This window comes from Falco biarmicus, chromosome 9 (assembly GCF_023638135.1).
Source record: "Falco biarmicus isolate bFalBia1 chromosome 9, bFalBia1.pri, whole genome shotgun sequence".
In the NCBI taxonomy this organism is placed as follows: domain Eukaryota; kingdom Metazoa; phylum Chordata; class Aves; order Falconiformes; family Falconidae; genus Falco; species Falco biarmicus.
The window spans coordinates 45,274,638-45,292,157 of record NC_079296.1 but is presented as its reverse complement, the minus strand read 5'-3'; the positions used below and the strand labels follow the sequence as shown (position 1 = coordinate 45,292,157).

The 17,520-nt window shown below is 42.0% G+C and overlaps 1 protein-coding gene across 5 annotated transcripts; it reads left to right on the top strand.

Annotated features, from left to right (window-relative positions):
* Positions 1-1,452: 1,452 nt before the first annotated feature.
* PRXL2A (peroxiredoxin like 2A) lies at positions 1,453-14,579 on the top strand. 5 transcript variants are annotated; one of them, XM_056352558.1, is made up of 6 exons: positions 1,453-1,602; positions 7,735-7,914; positions 8,286-8,377; positions 12,608-12,748; positions 13,797-13,961; positions 14,097-14,579. In XM_056352558.1, the coding sequence occupies exons 2-6, from the start codon at positions 7,737-7,739 to the stop codon at positions 14,193-14,195; spliced, it is 675 nt and encodes a 224-aa protein (XP_056208533.1). In that variant the 5' UTR covers positions 1,453-1,602; positions 7,735-7,736; the 3' UTR covers positions 14,196-14,579. The 5 variants fall into 5 exon arrangements, with proteins under 5 accessions (XP_056208533.1, XP_056208534.1, XP_056208536.1 ...); XM_056352559.1 differs by having other exon boundaries at positions 1,479-1,606; XM_056352561.1 differs by lacking the exon at positions 1,453-1,602 and adding an exon at positions 1,756-1,881.
* Positions 14,580-17,520: the final 2,941 nt, after the last annotated feature.

Below are 17,520 nucleotides of genomic sequence, written 5' to 3'. Positions count from 1 at the left end.
TGAAAAAATTCATCAGTCATTTTTTTGTTGTAGTGTTTTTCCGAAGATTGCTGTGTCACAGTGGCAAAGCTACGTATATGCTAACGTTGACTGCATTTCAGAAATGGTGAGAAAGCCCTTTAACCTATTATGTTTGGTATTGGCAGAGACCCTTCCCACACTGGTTAGAGAAAAAAATACAGATATTAATTGGTTTCATATATTTCCGAGGAAGAAAAGGAGCCCCAAACCCTTCAGTCCTGCCAGATTCCCCAGCTCTTTCAGGTAGTCTGGTAATGCTGTTTCTGCCATGAAGTTTCCTTAGGTTATTTTTTAATTGCTGGCAAGTCTGAGTGACTTCAGTGCTTTTTAGAATCCATCTGATTTGTAAAAGCACATGTATAGATGAAAGCATAGCTACCACAATTTCGGGCAAGAAGACCCCAAATCTTTCCCTGCAGCTGCCTGGGACTGTGCCATTCCGACGTGTACTAAGCCACATGATGCCACGGGGCTGTGTCTTGTAAAGCCGCCAGTTGGTGTGGCTTTCAGCAGCGCAGGGCCACTGTGCCCTCCTGTAGGGGCAAGGCAGTGTGCCCACTGAGCAGCCAGCTGCTGGGCTTGGGCTCAGAGGGCTCTGCCGGGGTGTCCAGGCAGGCTTCCAGGTGATGGTTTCTGAAGCATCCCACCACAAGTGGCATGTTGTCGCCTCCAGTTTGATCAGTGCTAGATCAGAACCCCAAGGCTGTTGTTGCTTCCAGTTAGAGAACTTGTTCTGTGGTGAGATTCCTCAAAAAAAAACAAGGCATGTGCTGAAGATAAGCTGCAAATAAGAGGTAAACTAAGCAGGTCTAACCAGAGTGGCCAGTGACTCCCAGTTAAGAGAGAGGTCAGAAAAGGCCTTTTGGTCTAGAAAAGTTTGGGATATGCTGAAAACCAGTGGGCTCTCAGTCATTTGGAATGTAGACTCTCTGGTACCATCAAAAAGATGGCATTCGTTGTCCTGAGCTGCTGTTGTTACTGGCCAGACTGTGCTGTCACTGCTACTACTGTTTTTGGTTTTCACTGTTTTAAGTGCCAGGTTAAGTGGAGACCTTAGGAAACAGTCCAAGGTAGTGAAGATGAGTCCCCTTGGGTTTCTGGCTGGAGCAGTGCCTAATGACCACAAGCAACTGAAGAGTGCATTCGTTACATGATGTTGTGACATGTTACTGGCTGGATTCTCTGAACAAGTATATTCTTGAATGCAGTATATGTAAGCATTCTGAGTGCTCCATTAATCAGGGTACTGGAATGATAAGCTCACTACATTCTTAGACTTAAGTCATTAAGTTGGGGGGGGTGGGGGGTGCCTTAAGTATATTTAAGTGCTGTCTCTTAGCATATATTTCGTTTCTTTCTTAGCGTTGCCAGAAGCTAAGAAAATCCCGAGTGGGGAAAAATAGGTCCCGGGAGGCAGTGAGAGGTTGCTCCGCAGCCCGTCCCTGACGCCGGGGATAAGCCCCTGCGCCGCCGGGCCGAAGGGCACCCAGCGCCGCCGGGCCTGCGCGGGGGGCAGCGGGGCGGTGCCCGGCGCCGCACGTGGCCTGCGGGAGCGGCGGCGGCGCGGTGCGGGGTCGCAGTGTGAGTGAGTGCGGGCCGGCGGGGGGGGGGGGGGGGGGGGGGGGGGAGGCTGGTGCGGCGGGCGGCCTGTCCCCGCAGCGGCGCGGGGCTGCGCTGTCTCCTCGCCGCAGGCAGCGGCTGCCGAGGCGTGGGGGGCCGGGGGCGGCAGCGCCGCGGGCCGCGCAGGGCAGGCGTGGGGCGCCACCCCTCCGCGCTGCAGGGCCGCGGTGGCCTGGGCAGCTCCGCGCCGGCCGAGCCCCGCAGCTTCCCCCGACCTCTGAAGCCTGCGGTCCTGATGAGGTCAGTCCTGGTGATGACTGAGTGTTTCGGTGCATCCCCGTTTGCCGTGTAACTTAACCTGGGTGTAAGCAGGGCAGCAGGCCCGGCGAAGAGGCTCGGTGCTCCGTTTCTGGCGTCGTTCCTACCGCTGTGGTCCAGCCTCAGGTGCGATCGCTCCGCTCGGACTGAAGAAACGCCCTGACCGCGCCTTCGGGCTGCTTGAAGCACCAGCCTGCAGCGGCCTCAGCGCAGGGCGCATCTCCCCGGGCCGGCTGAGGGCCGCCAGGCGGTGGGGAAGGTTCCTGGCCGGGTGTACCAGCAGACTGGCCTTCCCGTGAGTTACAGCCTGGTTTATGCATAGAGCATCCGCTGCCCTGTGGGTTTGAGTTGAAATGTGTAGTGATCATCTTGGGTTTTTGCTTTTAGCGACGAATAATTGTGCTGTTGGGAATGTGAGGAATGTGGAAGTTAAAATACAAGAGAGGCCTAAGGGTCCCAAAAGGTGGGAAAGTAGTTTAAGTTTGGATTTGCAGGAGTTATGGCTGGGTTGGAACGGGAGGGACCACTTGCTGCCGTGTATCACTTGGGTCCCTGTGTTTTCAGTGAGCACTGATTTGCACCGTTAGTGGGTCTGTTGGCCTTCCCCTTCTTTCCCCATCGCTGCAGCCTGCAGCTGTCCTGCTCTGGGTCCCCAGCAGACCCCACAGTGAGTTTAGCCAGTATTATCTTCACGTAAGGACTTTTTGCAGTTCTGTGCTCAAGGTATTTCCTCCTGTCTCCATGGTATCTCCATTTTGTTGATCGAGCAGAGATGTGAATTTTCCCCTACATGGTATCTATCTGCCAGTTCCCTCTGAATGCATTTGGAGAGCTGGAAGACTTCCAAAAGTGTTGGGCCATAGCTCTTTGCTCTCCCTTGCTCAAAAGAAAAGGGTTGTTGAGATGTTGGGTTTCTTTAAAAAAATCTAAGAATGGGGGAGATTATTTGGTCTAACAATTAACTTCCTTTCAAAGGAAGGAGTGTGGTTTGGGTGCTTGACACAGCAACTTTCCCTTCAGCTAGAGCCAAGAGCAGTTTTGTACTGGAGTAATGAAACATTTGCAGACTGGGAAGAAGTGTAAAAAGATGCCCGTTACTCTCAACACAAGGAATTTACAGGATCTTTACAATGGTGAAAAGACGAAAATCCCTTCACATTGTGAAAATTACGTTCATACCATCAGAAATGTTAGGAGGCTTCTTTGTGTGTTGATTTTTTGCATTTAAAGGACAGTTTAGGTTGGAAGGGACCTCTCAAGTTTCTTCGGTCAAATCCCCGCTTAAAGCAGGGCTAATCTTGAAGATGGGTCAGGATGCTGTATTTTGTCATCCTTAATGGTATTTAAAAGCTCATGAAATCTTGATGAGCATGTTACCAGGTTATTGTGAATTGTAAATTTTCTTTATGGGACTAAATATATTTGTAATCATATGACTCATTTGGGGGAGAATGTCTCATAAAAAATAATCAGCTCAACTTGTTTGGGGTATGCAAGTTGTGACAAAGCTCTGAAAGATTTTTAAGCTTAATATGGAATGTCTTGGGGTAGTTGGCAGCAGAAGAGAAGGGAATAATAAGCAATGGTCAAAGCCATTTTAGACTAGGGTATATGTGTTGGTGCAATCTTGCTTGAGAGAGTACCCATTGAGTGTTTCCACTTTTGCTCCACTGTCGTCTTAGGAAAAGTATGTGAGGAAATCTGCGTGCTACCCTGAGTTTTACTGACAACTTGAAAACACAGGCTTTCCAGATTTTTGACACAGCTGCAATGGGTCATGTTTACACTGCTAAAATAAATGTTTAGGGATAGCTATCCCCTTCATGACAATTTTTTCTCCAGTTGTAGGTGGAAGGGAAATGAGACATCTAGAAAGCCATGTTTAAACTGGTCATCTTGACACAAAGTGAAGACCATCAACTGGCACTTCAAAAAGGATTAAGACTAGGCTTGTTTAAATTCTGGTTAGCTGAGTACTAATAGACTATAAAATTACTCACTGTCATCTTGAACATCTCGTGTGGTCACCACAAAAACACACAAAAAGATGTTTTTCCTTTTTACTTTGGCCTCTGCTTTCTGTAAAGAGAAGTGCTGGTTCCCTGCTGGAGGTTTTAGCAGGGTTGAGAGCCTGCAGTTGTGATAGTTCTAGAAAAAATGCAGTTCTTCAGCAAAGGGATGTTACCACTAAAGCAAGTAACAGAGCATAGAAATGCTGGGTTAACTCACCAGTACAGCCTCTATATTGAAACTTTTTTCCAACATTGTGCAGGCTTTGTAATTGTTTCCAGGGTTGTTTGTATTGTAATGGCATGCAGTGTGCATGTGTGTGGGGATTAGAAATAGTATAAGCCGAAACATTGGGAAAATACTACTTGTGAAAAATGCAGACTTGAAGCACACAGTTTATCATGCAAGTCTTAAAAGTTTAGTGCTGTGTGCCCAGCTTCAAAACAGCTTTGTGTAATTCCTGTTCCCTGTACCCACCCACCCCATAAAGAGGGTAACCATGTGTTCGCTTAAAAAAAAAAAAAAAAAAGTTAAATGATTAAGATACATTTAAAACAGTCTTGCTGTGGATTGGACAGCCGTTCTTTCGTAACTGCTGCAGGGTGACTGTGGCATGTATTGCTCAAAGTCGCTGAGATCTGGGTCTGGTCCACAAGGCTTAAGAGCTGGACTCCTGCCTGGTCCTGCCTGCCAGTGCAGTTTGTCTTCTCTCTTGCTGGTGCTCGCATTCAGGGGGAGCTGGTGGTGGCTGATGCTTGTGCAGGCTGCATGGGTTCTGGTGAGTGCCTGCATCTAAATGTTAAAGTCTTATGGGATGCCCTGTTGTATCTTCTCCTCATGGATTATGGATTATGGGATGCTTTGTTGTATTTTCTTACTGTGCATTGCCGTTTCATGTCTCAAAGTTCATAGAGTTGGATCGCAAGGTGGTAGCATTTGTGTTTTAAGGTGGGGTGGAGGATTGTGAAGTTTTTTGGAGCTTCAGATTTCCTTAATAAACGGCAGATAAACAGAAACAAAACTGCTAGTTGCAAATGCTCAGCTGTTTTGCATTTCATCTCTTCACATGGGGTTCAGTGACATAGATATGTTGGGGCTCAGCCTGTCTTAGCAAATGTTTTAATAATCCTGGTGGCTCTTTCCCATGCATATTATTCAGAGTGGCTCACTATGGTGCTTGCTTAGAAGGGGAGGAATTTCAGTATCACCATGCAAAGCTGCTTCTTCCATTCCCTTATTTACTTAAATAGCAAAAGATTCTGCATATTTGAATAGGGGTTTGGGTTTTTTTTGTCACTGAGGGGACATCAAAGAGTCCCTCTAAACTAAAAAGGTGTGTTGACTACGCTTAACGATCTCTCTCTCAGCTACAACTGAGAGGAAGCTGGCTTTTAGCAATGATAATAATGCCAATAAAAAGCTATGGGGGATCCACTCATTAATCAGTTGCCACAGATTTCATAACATTTGTATATACAAATGACATGCACAAGGGATTAATACTTGGTTTTTACTCCCTTCTCTTTTAAAAAATTAATTAAAAGAAAAAGAGTTCTTTACCAGACAAGATCCAAGTCCAAAGAATAGTTGAATAATCCAGCTCTGGGAGGCAGCAGGGCTGTAGCCTTTTGAGTATGCCACAGAGATTTTGAGTGTTAACACGAGGATATTGCTGCATTATGGCAATACATTTTGAACTACACTTTGATTATTCCTAAGGCTGGAGTCAGGATGACCTCTGATACGAGTGAAAGGCAGATACCAAAAACTTGTCAGTACATTATGACTTTGATAAAATGTAGAAAAAGCAGATATGCTCAAGGAAAGTTTCCCTTGGTTGGAAATAAGTGAGGTGGGGTAGAATCTGTTCTTTTATCTGTGTTGTGTTTGTGTAGACTGGCCTTGTTTCCTGCTTGGGATCATGGCTTGCTCACATTTCTAGATACTGTGATATTGCCTTCCTTGGAGCCAAGTACACTGTTAAAAGAACAAAGCAATCTTTTTTTTTTTTTTTTTTTTTTTTTCCCCTTTTTCTTTTTTCAACCAAATGCTTTCTAGCTGTTTTTGCAGGTAAGCAGCTGGTTGTATTTGTTTGTCAGTAGTATTCTGGAGCTAGTTTTAAGGATGGAAAGGGATTTTCTCCCAGAAAATCCTAGGCACAAAAGCGAGGAGCTACTAGTTCTTGCTTTCTGAATTCTGGCAACAGCTAGCTGTGGGGATAAATACTAAGTGTGTCTCTGGTTTATTGCAGTCACAGTTCAAAATAGTAAAATTTTACTATATTTATGACAGAAAAAAACCTCTCCCATACAAAAGTATATACAGACAGCAATATTTACCAAAACAGTCTTGTCAGGGAATAGGGTTTTGCAGATGGCTCTGGAAAAAATTTGATTCTCTGTATTGTGTAATACTAAAATTGGGTGGCTGCAAATCTATAGCCCTTTGTAACACATAACTGCTGTGATGTAAGTGTACACTGACTTCTTATACTGCCAAAACTCCAATGACTCTTATACCAGTTGTTGCTCAGAGCTGGATCTTGAATTTTGTCCATGAGACAGGGCTAAGTGTGCTTTCCTGCATCCTCTTAACTGGTACTGCCTCCCGGGAAGGTGGCTGGCAGATCTTTCCAGGCTTGTGAAACATGTGCAAGGGTCAGGATTGGGCTGTAGGGTGTTTGTGGATGGATGACAGTTAAACAAAACTGCCACCAAACCGGAGTCATTGGTAACAAGAAGTATGTTTGTACTTTAAGACTTGGAAACGTGTATATAATGGCTTCTATTGCAATGTTATCAGTTCTAACTGATGGGTGTGAGTTTAAGTTGTTTGTTCCCGATGTCATATCTGCTTTAGCAAGAGTGGAAATGGGTTAGTATGTTGAAGGTGCTGTCCAAGGCATGTTTGTAATGTTGGATCACTGTGTCTAATCAAATGGTTGCAAGTCTACATATTTCTGTCTGCAGGCATGACTGATGGTCTCTACTTTTTGGCTTGGTGCCTGTTTTGGTTCTAGTGGTGAACTGTAAGGAACAGGAAAGGTTACCAGTTATGGTGAACCAGATAAAAAGGTTTTTTTTTTGGTTTTTTTTTTGATTCTTCTGTGGTATAGTTGTAAACTGCACAAATATATATTGGGGAGAGGGAAACATTTAATTTACAAACGTTTCTTTTTGGAAAAAAAAATGAACTAAAAAACTCCACCACTGTCATACTGTAATAATTTAAGTTACTGGCTATCATAAAGGTCATCATGTTAGATGCTCTTTATTACACATGTATACTTCAATCATCTTTCTCCTCATTGCAACTAAGCACTTTAATCATGAATGTTTTTGTGAGTCCAGTAGCTGGAAAAGGCAAGAGTATCTTGTTAATAGTTTTGGTGTGGGTCAGGCACAGAACTGGAATGTAATCTAGATCTTCTAAAACCCAGTTGAGTACATTAATAAATCATTGAATTATTTAGGTTGGAAAAGACCCTTAAGATCATCAAGTCCAACCACCAAGTCCACCACAATATAACTGCAAAAGTTAATTAAAAAAAATAATTCAAATTAAGATCACATAAAATAAAACTGCTATGTAACACTAGCAGTTTAGAGGTAATGTATCTTATGAAAACCTAACACTTAATGATGGTAAATGAAATAAAATGATAACGGAACATTACTCCCTCCGATATATCCACATATACAGAATGTCTACAGTCAAACCAAAAATATCTGTGTGAGGTTTTAGTTGGTTTTTTTAATCCAGTTCCTCTTTGTCTGGGATCATTGATGTCCAGTTTAAGAACTGCTTGCTTCTTTCTCTTTCCAGAAATGTCCTTCCTGCCTGACTTTGGGATCTTCACCATGGGCATGTGGTCTGTTGGTCTTGGAGCCATCGGTGCAGCTGTGACAGGGATTGTACTTGCTAATACTGACTTGTTTTTGTCCAAGCCAGAAAAGGCTACACTGGAGTTTTTAGAGGAGATAGAGCTAAAAACTTTGGGGTCAGGTAAGATTATGGATGTTTTAGCCCACATTCTTCAATAACTGGGCTTTTATAAGAATATTTGTAAGGCCAGGGTTGGAAGAGTTTTTCTTAGTCTTTCCTAGTTATAACTCTTAGTTGAGTGTCTTGATAGCCAATAATTCTGATGAAGGAAAAGCAATCAAAAGCTGGTATTTCTGGATGAAACATGGCACACTTTTAAAAATCAGTAAAGTAATAATACCCTGTTATGCATATAGAATTTTTCTTTTTTATATAGAACTGTATTTGAATGTGGAATTTTCTGTGGTGCTTTATGTTGCTCCTTAAAGCTTTAATCATTATAAACAAGAATGGCTGAAGTTTTTGTTGATGCTTTTTTCCTGCATAAACAGAACAAAGAACATTCAAAGCAGGAGAACTATGGAAGAAGAATGGTGCAGTGATCATGGCTGTGCGAAGACCTGGATGATTTTTGTGCAGAGAGGTACTTGCTGGGCTTGGGGATTAATTAGGGAGAGTTGAGCTCTACATGCACAGATTCCCTTTAAGTAAAGGGAGGTGGTGAGTAGGATGGTCATCAAATAAATCTGAGGTATCTGAAAGGCCTTGTTTCCTAGCCCAAACTTGTCGCCAGCTGACAGCATACTTAGTTCTCTTTGGTGGTTTGTATAGTCTAGGTTCTGAGCATTTTCCTTCTGAAGGTAGTGGTTATGTGATTTTTACATCTGCCAGGGACCTAGGCCATGGTAATTAGAAAGGGAGATTACACAAAATCCGATTGGTAATGAGTCTTATGAGCTAGTTGTGTTCCACATGTCCAAAATAAATCTCTGTAAGCCAGGTAGTTTCTGGTCAAAAGCAGCCCCAGACTGGACTGGCAGAAAGCCATCAGGTAAAGCTCATCAGAAAAAAAAAAAAAAAAGCAAACAACAAAACCCCAAGGAAAACAAGTGCATAAAGAGGAGTCCCTTGCTGTTCTGAATGCTGAATGTGAGGCAGGAAAGTAAGGAGTCTGAAGACAAGGGGTTACTGTTCCATAACAAGGTGGGTTGGGACACAAAGCTGGCATTAGGCTCCTTGCGTGGAGGCACAAGGAGACACTTAAAATATAATCTGAACATACCATGTGCCTAAGAACAGCCATAACTTGCACCTTGGACATTATTTTTCTCATAGCTATGGGGAAAAATAGCTATTATGTTGTTACTCACCGCTCTGTAACATGGAGTAATTAATATTGCAACCACTTAATTAAGGAATCTGCTCCCATCAGTAGTAACTGCTTAAGTATGTGTAGCATTCATGGAAGGTTAAAGATTAAAGTACTTTGCTTTCTGAACAGGTGTAGCGTAGGCAGGAGGAGAACGCGCTAAATGCCTGACTGTGGCTTTTGCATACAGACAGGGATTCATTAATTATTTATATATATATTTGTAATGCTAACCACCCTAAATAGAAATAAAGCACAAAATTCAAAGAATTGTTGGTTTTCTTATTCAAGAAAAAATTGAGGTGAGAGAAATTTAATTTTCTAATTCTTGGTTTTGGTTCAAAACTTTAAAAACAGCAAAAAACCAACAAAAAAAATCCAAACAAAAAAAAAATGCCAAAACAGAGGCAGTTACAGCACTGATCAGCTAATTAGGGCAAAGACTAATTTTGTATTTTAACTGTGAAAGTGTTTGAAAAAGCTTTTAAATTGTCTAAACCTATCTTGGATAGGTAAAAAATATCCATATAGACATAGTTTAAAAGGGTGCATGTGAGAGTATTGGGTGACAGGGCAATGAAAGCTGCAGGCAGGTGAGGAATGAGGCTTGTTGTATATTCAAAGCATTTTTGTGAGTTGACTCCTGCTTTTCTCCTAGGAACAGTTCAGTTGCATTTTTTTTTTTGTCTGTTAACTTTTCTCCATAGTGTGACAGCAGCTTATTTCCCCACTGTCACTGACTTTGAGCTGGTAGAATGGTTGAGTACGGGTGACTTGCCATACCTGTTAACCTGCAGGTGATAGGTTTTTATTTTTTTGCAAGAGACAAAATATACTTTTTTCCTGCCATCTTACACCTTGGAAAGGATATTGAACTTTGTCCTTTTTGACAGCACCATGAAGGAATATGTACTTCCCTGGACACAGTGGTGGCATAGAAAAGAGGCTATTTTAACTTATAGATCACCGGCCTGGTACCAGTGGGAGGACTTGCTTCCATTATCTACTATAAAGGATCTCACAAATCCTACTGGAATGATGCCCTTGGATCCTTGAGAATTGAGGCCTGTAGATTTAAGAAATATGGTGTCTTTTATCTTTATCATCTACATCCTAAATCACCAGATTCCTTTTTTGTTATTTAAGATACTTTAACAGGACTGCACTTGTACATCTTATAGTCTGGAGCCAGCCGTGGAGCGATCCAGTACTCTAGTCATTGTGAAAGTGCCATGGGCTTGCTAAGTATTGTAGGTATCAACTCAAGCAGTCTGAAGTAGCAGAAGAGCCACAGTTGAACTATCGGAGGGGCAAAGTGAAATGGGTATTGTTCTTTTGGGTTGTCCGTGCTTGGGGGAGAGAGAAAGTACTCTGCTAGGGTGTGCTTGTCTGCTTTTTACAAAAAGAAGGAAACAGTTGCACAGACTAAATGAAATGGTCACAGCCCCATGATAAGGCTGCACAGCTTTTTTGTGATACAGTTTGCCCACAAAAAAAAAAATAGACTTTGCTTTGTCTTATTATATCAATTTTAAATAGCAGTAGAGAAAAACAAACCAGGTCTAGTCCCAAGATGCTGCTTGGAGTCTAATCTCTTGAGAATTTTAAAACTTAACTATGCTTTTACATCATTCTTGCTCTCTCCCCTCCCAAAAGCCAAGCAAGAAGACCTAAAATAAACCCCACCAAACTGCTGAAGTGCCTTTCTCCAAAAGGTTAAACAAGGTTTGATGGTATTGCTTGCTGTCTAGAGACTGTGGCTTTACAGGGCACCCCACTGGAACATCGGTTCTCAAACATGTTAGGTTCCAATACAGATCTTTTTTGTTTTGTTTGTTATGAGAGTTTTGAACTGTATAAAAAATGCCAGGTAAAATTGTTATTAACCTCCCTTTTAGGAAGATCATAAGGCATTTTGTTGAGGGGAAAACAGAAAATAAATAATTACCAGTTTTTTAAGAAAAGAGAGGAAAGATCCAACAAGCATAAGCTATGATCCTTAAACTCTAACCACTCACTACTCAGTGTTTGGTTGTGATGCTGATGCATCCTTCTTAATTTCTTCTGGAAAAGAGTAGTGGACTGGAAAGCTGCCCTTACCCTTTCACCTACTGATGTCTTTCTCTAATATCTTTTCTCTTGTTTGTTCACCCCTATCTGTCTCCTGCTTGATACTCGCTAAATTCTAATGTCCTTCAAGCCTTTGAGTTAAGGCTTTTTGGTTAGGTGGCTAACGGACGGTCCTGTAAACTGTGTCTACTTTTCAAAGCATGGAGTTTTTTGTGGGAGTTTTGTCCAGTAAAAATGGCCTTTCTCCACTGGAGATGAGAAGAAACATATTTTCAATGCGTACTCTAATCTGTTGGAAACCTCAGAGGTCTTTGCGCAAATTGTGGGAGCAGGAGTTCCTTCAGCAGAACAAAAAAAAACAGCAGATGAGCAGTGACACCTTATACTTCCCTTATTCACCAGAAAAAGCAGTAGTGCTTTTTTAAGTTTCTTAAGGCAACAAGCTGCAGAAGGGTCTGCCCAGTCTTATGGGCAGCAGCTGAGGGAGCTGGGGGGTTCAGTCTGGAGAGGAGGGGGCTCGGGAGTGCCCTTATCGCTCCCTGCAGCTGCCTGACAGGGGCTGTAGGCAGGGGGGGTCGGGCTCTGCTCCCAGGGAACAAGGGACAGGACAGGAGGGAACGGCCTCAGGTGGCACCAGGGGAGGGTTAGATTGGGTGTGAGGGGACATGTCTTCACCGAAAGGGTGGTCAGGCACTGGAACAGGCTGCCCGGGGAGGTGGTGGAGTCACCATCCCTGGAGGTGTTTAAAAGCCGTGTAGATGTGGCACTTGGGGACGTGGCTTGGTGCTGGGCTTGGCAGTGCTGGGTTAAGGGTTGAACTCGATGATCTTAAAGGTCTTTTCCAACCTAAATGATTCTATGATTCTGGAATACTGAAGGTGTGTGAAGAAATTCCCTGATTATTTTTGCTGGGGGATCTAGGTAGGAGAGTACATCTTCACTCCTTTACTTGTTCTACACTTGTATAGCCTGCTCTTGCACAGAGCCCTCTAAATATTTTGCAAAAAGGCTGATAAGGTGTATTTCTACTTGGAAAAAAGAATTAACTTTCTTCCAAGGCCAGAATTTCTAAGCGAAGTGCAGGCAGTATCTTTTTACTGTTCTGTAAACACTTCAAAAGATAGTTGAAGCCCTAGCTACAGGCAAGGTGTATCTGCAGCTTTGAGTTAAAAATATGTTTTCTTCAGGATTTTAATATTTTATCCAGTAAACTGAAAAAAATCTCCCTCCGTGCTTAATGAAAAAAAATTTAGTAAATTTAATGAAGACCTGCCCAGGAGTAGAACTAGCTTAAATGTCTGATTTACAGGTCTGTTTCTGCTTTGTGCCTCAAGCTAGAATTTACGTGTGTTTCTGATGCTTTTGAGATTCAAGGTGAAGCTTTCCAACCTCCATTTACTGCCTGAAATGTTTGGGTCTTTTTTCCTTTCTTAGGAGGCTTCTGAGCTCTCCTCTCTGCAACCTCAGCTGTCCAAGCTGGGTGTCCCTCTCTATGCTGTTGTGAAAGAGAAGATAGGGACTGAAGTGGAGGATTTCCAGCATTATTTCAGAGGAGAAATCTTTCTGGATGAAAAGGTATAGTGAAGTCAGTGTTCTCCTTTTGTTTAAAAACAAGCTGTTGAATGTCCTCTTTGAAGACCTTGTATAAATAATATAGATAGAATGTGGTCTCAATGAAAAAGGATTTAGTAGCATTGTAGTTTAAGAAGTTAATTAGCTTTGCTTTTCTATATATATATATCCTGCTCAGCTTACAAACTGTTCTGTAGCTGTGCACTGATAACATGCTGTTGCAGCATTATTCCTCCCCTCCCCTTTAACAGGTAAACAATATGGCCTATTAATATTTATTCTTTCTTCCAATGGCTGTGTGACTTTCTGGTGTTTATGGTGTATGAATCAAGGTGTGAAGCTGACAGAAATAATTAATTCATGATGTACAGGCCAAATTGCAGTGATGTGGCTTGTCCCAGTGCACTGGCACATGCTGTATTGCCCGTCTCATGTCCTAGAAAACCACAGCCCTGCTTACTCCTTAACCCAGAGGATGCATTTAGAAATCATTTGGCTTCTGAAGGAAAAAGAATACATAGTTCTCAAAATCAACTAGAAAGATACCTTTACTTTTCCTCCTCACTCTGCCTGTGTGAAAAAATCATTGTGATATAAAAAAAAAACCCCAAACACAAAATCCCATAAAAAACAAACACACACAAAACCAAAAACAGATGGCTGATAAAGTTTCAAGGACTTGGCACCACTGTTATCTCTTTACCAGCATTTTTATTGCCATACTTCAAAAACAAGAAAAAATATGTTTAGCACAAAGAACCCTTGTTGCCAGCAGTAGGGATGTGGATGTACATGGGGCTTAAATAAATGTGGATTAGCTTAAAATCCACATGAATGGTGGCGGTACCACGAGCTGGCTGTGTGGAGGTAAATGGTCAGGTATTGCGTTAAAGAGGTTAGTTCAGGTGCAATTTCTTTTTAGATATGCTTGGTTAGCTTTTGTGTGTTGCAGCCTTTCTTGGATACCGGATCAGCTGGTTTCCTGAATTTCATTTGGTAGGAAAAGTCTTTTTAACTTTGTTTGCTGAGATAAGTTTCTGCTTCCCTGCAGAAAGGCTTCTATGGTCCACGCAGACGAAAAATGATGATGTCAGGATTCTTCCGCTTTGGAGTCTGGCAAAATTTCTTCCGTGCTTGGAGAAGTGGATATAGTGGTAACCTAGAAGGGGAAGGATTCACCCTGGGAGGAGTATATGTGATTGGGGCAGGAAGACAGGTACTGCAGGCCATCTAGGAGGCTTTTATGCCTCCTGTGAGACCAAGTTTCTTTTCTGGAATTGTTCAGGTGCTGGTCAGTTGTTCTCCCGTGGGGATACTAGTGTATGAATTTCTCTCTTGTGTCTTCAACTAGGGTGTTTTACTGGAGCATCGTGAGAAAGAATTTGGAGACAAAGTCAGCCTTCCGTCTGTCCTTGAAGCTGCTGAGAAGATAAACCCACGAGCTTCATAAGTGGAAAATTAGTTGCACATGTTTCTGATCACAGCTTGAAATGTAGAGTGCATCCGTTTCTTGAACATGCAGTTTAATTGCTTCTTAACTAGTGATCAGCGCAAAGGAAAGATTCTCTAATCAAACGTAGAAAATTATGAAAATCCTCCTGGATCTTTTTTTTTGTTGCTTTGCAGCCTTTCAGGTGGTCAGGATTTCAACTGCTCTTTTGTGTCTGACTGTATTAATGAAAGGCTGGGTCTAAAATTTGACCTAGCCTAGATGTTTTCAGTCAGAGACAGTCGGTTGAAAACTTGTCTACCTAGGGGAGCAAAATCTGCTAAGGCTGGAGTAATGCAGTACCAGCTGAGGTTGAAGGATAATAAAACTTCTATGTAAATGAAACGCTATTGCCTTTTGTTTTTTCATTAATGTGTAGACACATCTGTGTTTCTAGAAGACTAAATCTTGTCACTCCTCTAGATTATTCTGAGATTCTGCATTCAAGACATGCCACCCAGTAAGTTTCTTGGTAGTTAACTGCTGGCTCTAGTTCTACCAGGTCTTTGTGTGATTCCTTGCAAGAAAGGGTGAAGACATCTAGTGTTCATTTCAGAAGATAACTGTGATAAGGGCAAGTTCCTTCTTGTGTTTAAGATTCTAAGAAAAAGGAACAATATCACAGAGCAGTTTGGGTAGAGTTTCCATCCTGGCTTGAGTCTGCAGTAGAAATGTAGGTAGTGTTGCACAATATGATCCATGAGAGCCAGTACGATGCATAGCCAAATATGTGTACCTAGACTGAAGTATGAACAAGACAATGTGAATTTTTGAAATACGCTGATGTTTCAAAGTCTGAACAAATCTTTAACATTCCACTTAAAAAGGATTATCAAGTGTTGCATATCCTTTGTTAGCTGGTGTATGTAAAAGGCTAGGTAATTGGAAAAATATGCAGGCTAGAACGTATTAAGCTAGCAGAAGAATTAAAGGGAAGGATTTTTTTGTTCTAGCAGCAGGTCAGTCCAAACAGCTGTTGTGACTTCTTCTGAGTGTAAAATTAATGAAACCTTCATGTATCTGAGGGCAGGGATACTTTGCACCACTGAAACATTGGTAATATGGCTATTTTTGTTCTGTGTGCCAGTGCCTATCCGTCTCTATTACTGAGCTGGGTGCAAAAAAATGGTCAAACATGACACTGACTTTATGAAACCTACAATGCCAGAAGCTCTAAAACTTCACAAACATTGGGGCTTGGCTTTGTTCTGTGTTAAATCAGTTACATAGGCTTTAAAACTGCATCATTATGGATGAAATCCTGACCTCTTTTTTTTTTTTTTTTTTTAATAATATTTGTGTCCAGGCAGAACTATTGTTAACTAAAAGTATATGCTCTTCAGAGTCTGTTCTTCACAGTTCCCTGAAACACCCCTAGCAGTGAGAATTTTGAGTAATTTGTATGTTCATGAAAATATTTTGTTTAAAAACTAAATGGAAATTGGGCTCAATGCATGCAGCTGTCAGCAGACATTTGTGGTTTGACTGTTTTGGAGGATGGGGGAAAGAACAGGAGTTTGGAGAGTAGAGCAGCAGAGTCTAGAACATATTAACTACATGATACGGACTTCATAAGGGCTCTTCTAGGAGTCATGGACAGGTGCAAAGCACCATGTATTGTCTCTGTCCATGTTCTGAGCTGCCCAGGTAAGTATGTCTGTAAGATGGTGTCAAAAAGCTGTTGGGTGTTCAAAGACATGAAATGACTTGACTGGAGGTGGGCTCCTCTAAGAGTTTGCTCCGTGAAATAAAGGAATTGTGCCTGAAGGCTTTTTGTCCCAGGTTTTACCAGTGAAAGTAAGTACGTGTATCATGAGTTCTTGCCTGACACGAGGCACCTAAAGCTCTGTGCAAATATGCAGTTTGAAGCATTGTGTAAGTGTCCCTTCGTCAGCAGGTTTGGAGGGCATGTGGTAGGAAACACAAAAGATGCTAAAAGAAATGGGTGTGATGTGAGCTACTGTTTCTTACAGTTGCAAGATGCTACTAATAACAAAGATCTTTCTCACAATAGGAGGAGAAATCTGGATCATGGCTCCTATAGAGTTTTGCATTTTCTTCCCAGTGGATGCATTTTCTTCCCAGTGGAAACTGGTAGAGCTTTGCTATTTGTAGAAAACATCTTGCACAGACGCAGGCAAAGAAGGTACTGATCTTAGACCCGGCTCTCAGGCCTTGTTCCAAGGGCTGCTTATACATTGCACATAAACATTTAAGTACGAAAGGCATAAACAGTCCTTGGAGAATGGGCTGAATGGAGAATGAATCTATCTGGGAAGCCAGATAGATTCCAAGGAATTTAACATAAAGTGCCTTTAGAACCTGCCAAATCTGGGGAGCATCTACTTAAAATGCTGTGTACATGCAATTGAATTCCACCCACTTTGATAGAGCTGGCTGCCAGTTCTTTCAATCAGACTACAGGAAGTCCTAAACGATGACATGGATGCCCTGGTGTTGCGGCTCTGCTGTTAGCCCACCCAAAGGGGCGGTGTTTTGTGATTTTGGAAACAAGCAGCAAGCCATTGTGTCCAGCATTTGGCATGTTTAGCTAAAACATAATAGCTGTTAAATATACAAATCCCTAATGCTACAACATGATGAAATATTCCTTTAGCGTAGAAATATTTTAGAAAGACCTGTGAAGTCCTTTTGAAGGAGAGAGATATATATATATATTTATGTATATAAAGCACCTACCACATTGAGAAACTTTCTTTGGAAGGTATTTATTAAAATACGGAGATTAAGGTTTTCAGCTCTGTGAGCTTCAGCAAAGGCTGATGTATGGTAACCATGTCAGATCTAGGTCTGGGAGAGTGTATTTTCCTGCTGTTAACACTGATAGTTCCCATAAACTGCTAGTGGGACAGTGTACTTCTTGATTTGAAAATTATGTAAGCTTATCCACATTTCAAAGTTTTCCAACCTTGTCTTTCAGAGAGAAGTCAAAATTTGGAGTTAACAAAAGGTCCAAATGGCATTTGAAAATGTTCTGAAGAATTGTTATTGATAAATTTGATAATTTTTTTTAGCCAACCTTGGGATTATTTGGAGCTGACTCATCTTTCGGAACTCTACATTGACAAATTACAAATGGAGAGGATAGAAGGTACCCAGTGACTAGGAGCTTGGAACAGTTAACAGGAACTGGAAATGGGCAGTGTCAAATAAAAATGACAGCAAAATAGCAAAGGAGTAACAAATTCTAAGTGAATTTTCAGTGCTGGAGATGGCAAGGTCTGACTGGTTGTAAAGCTTTTCTTCAGATGAGGAATGTTCATTG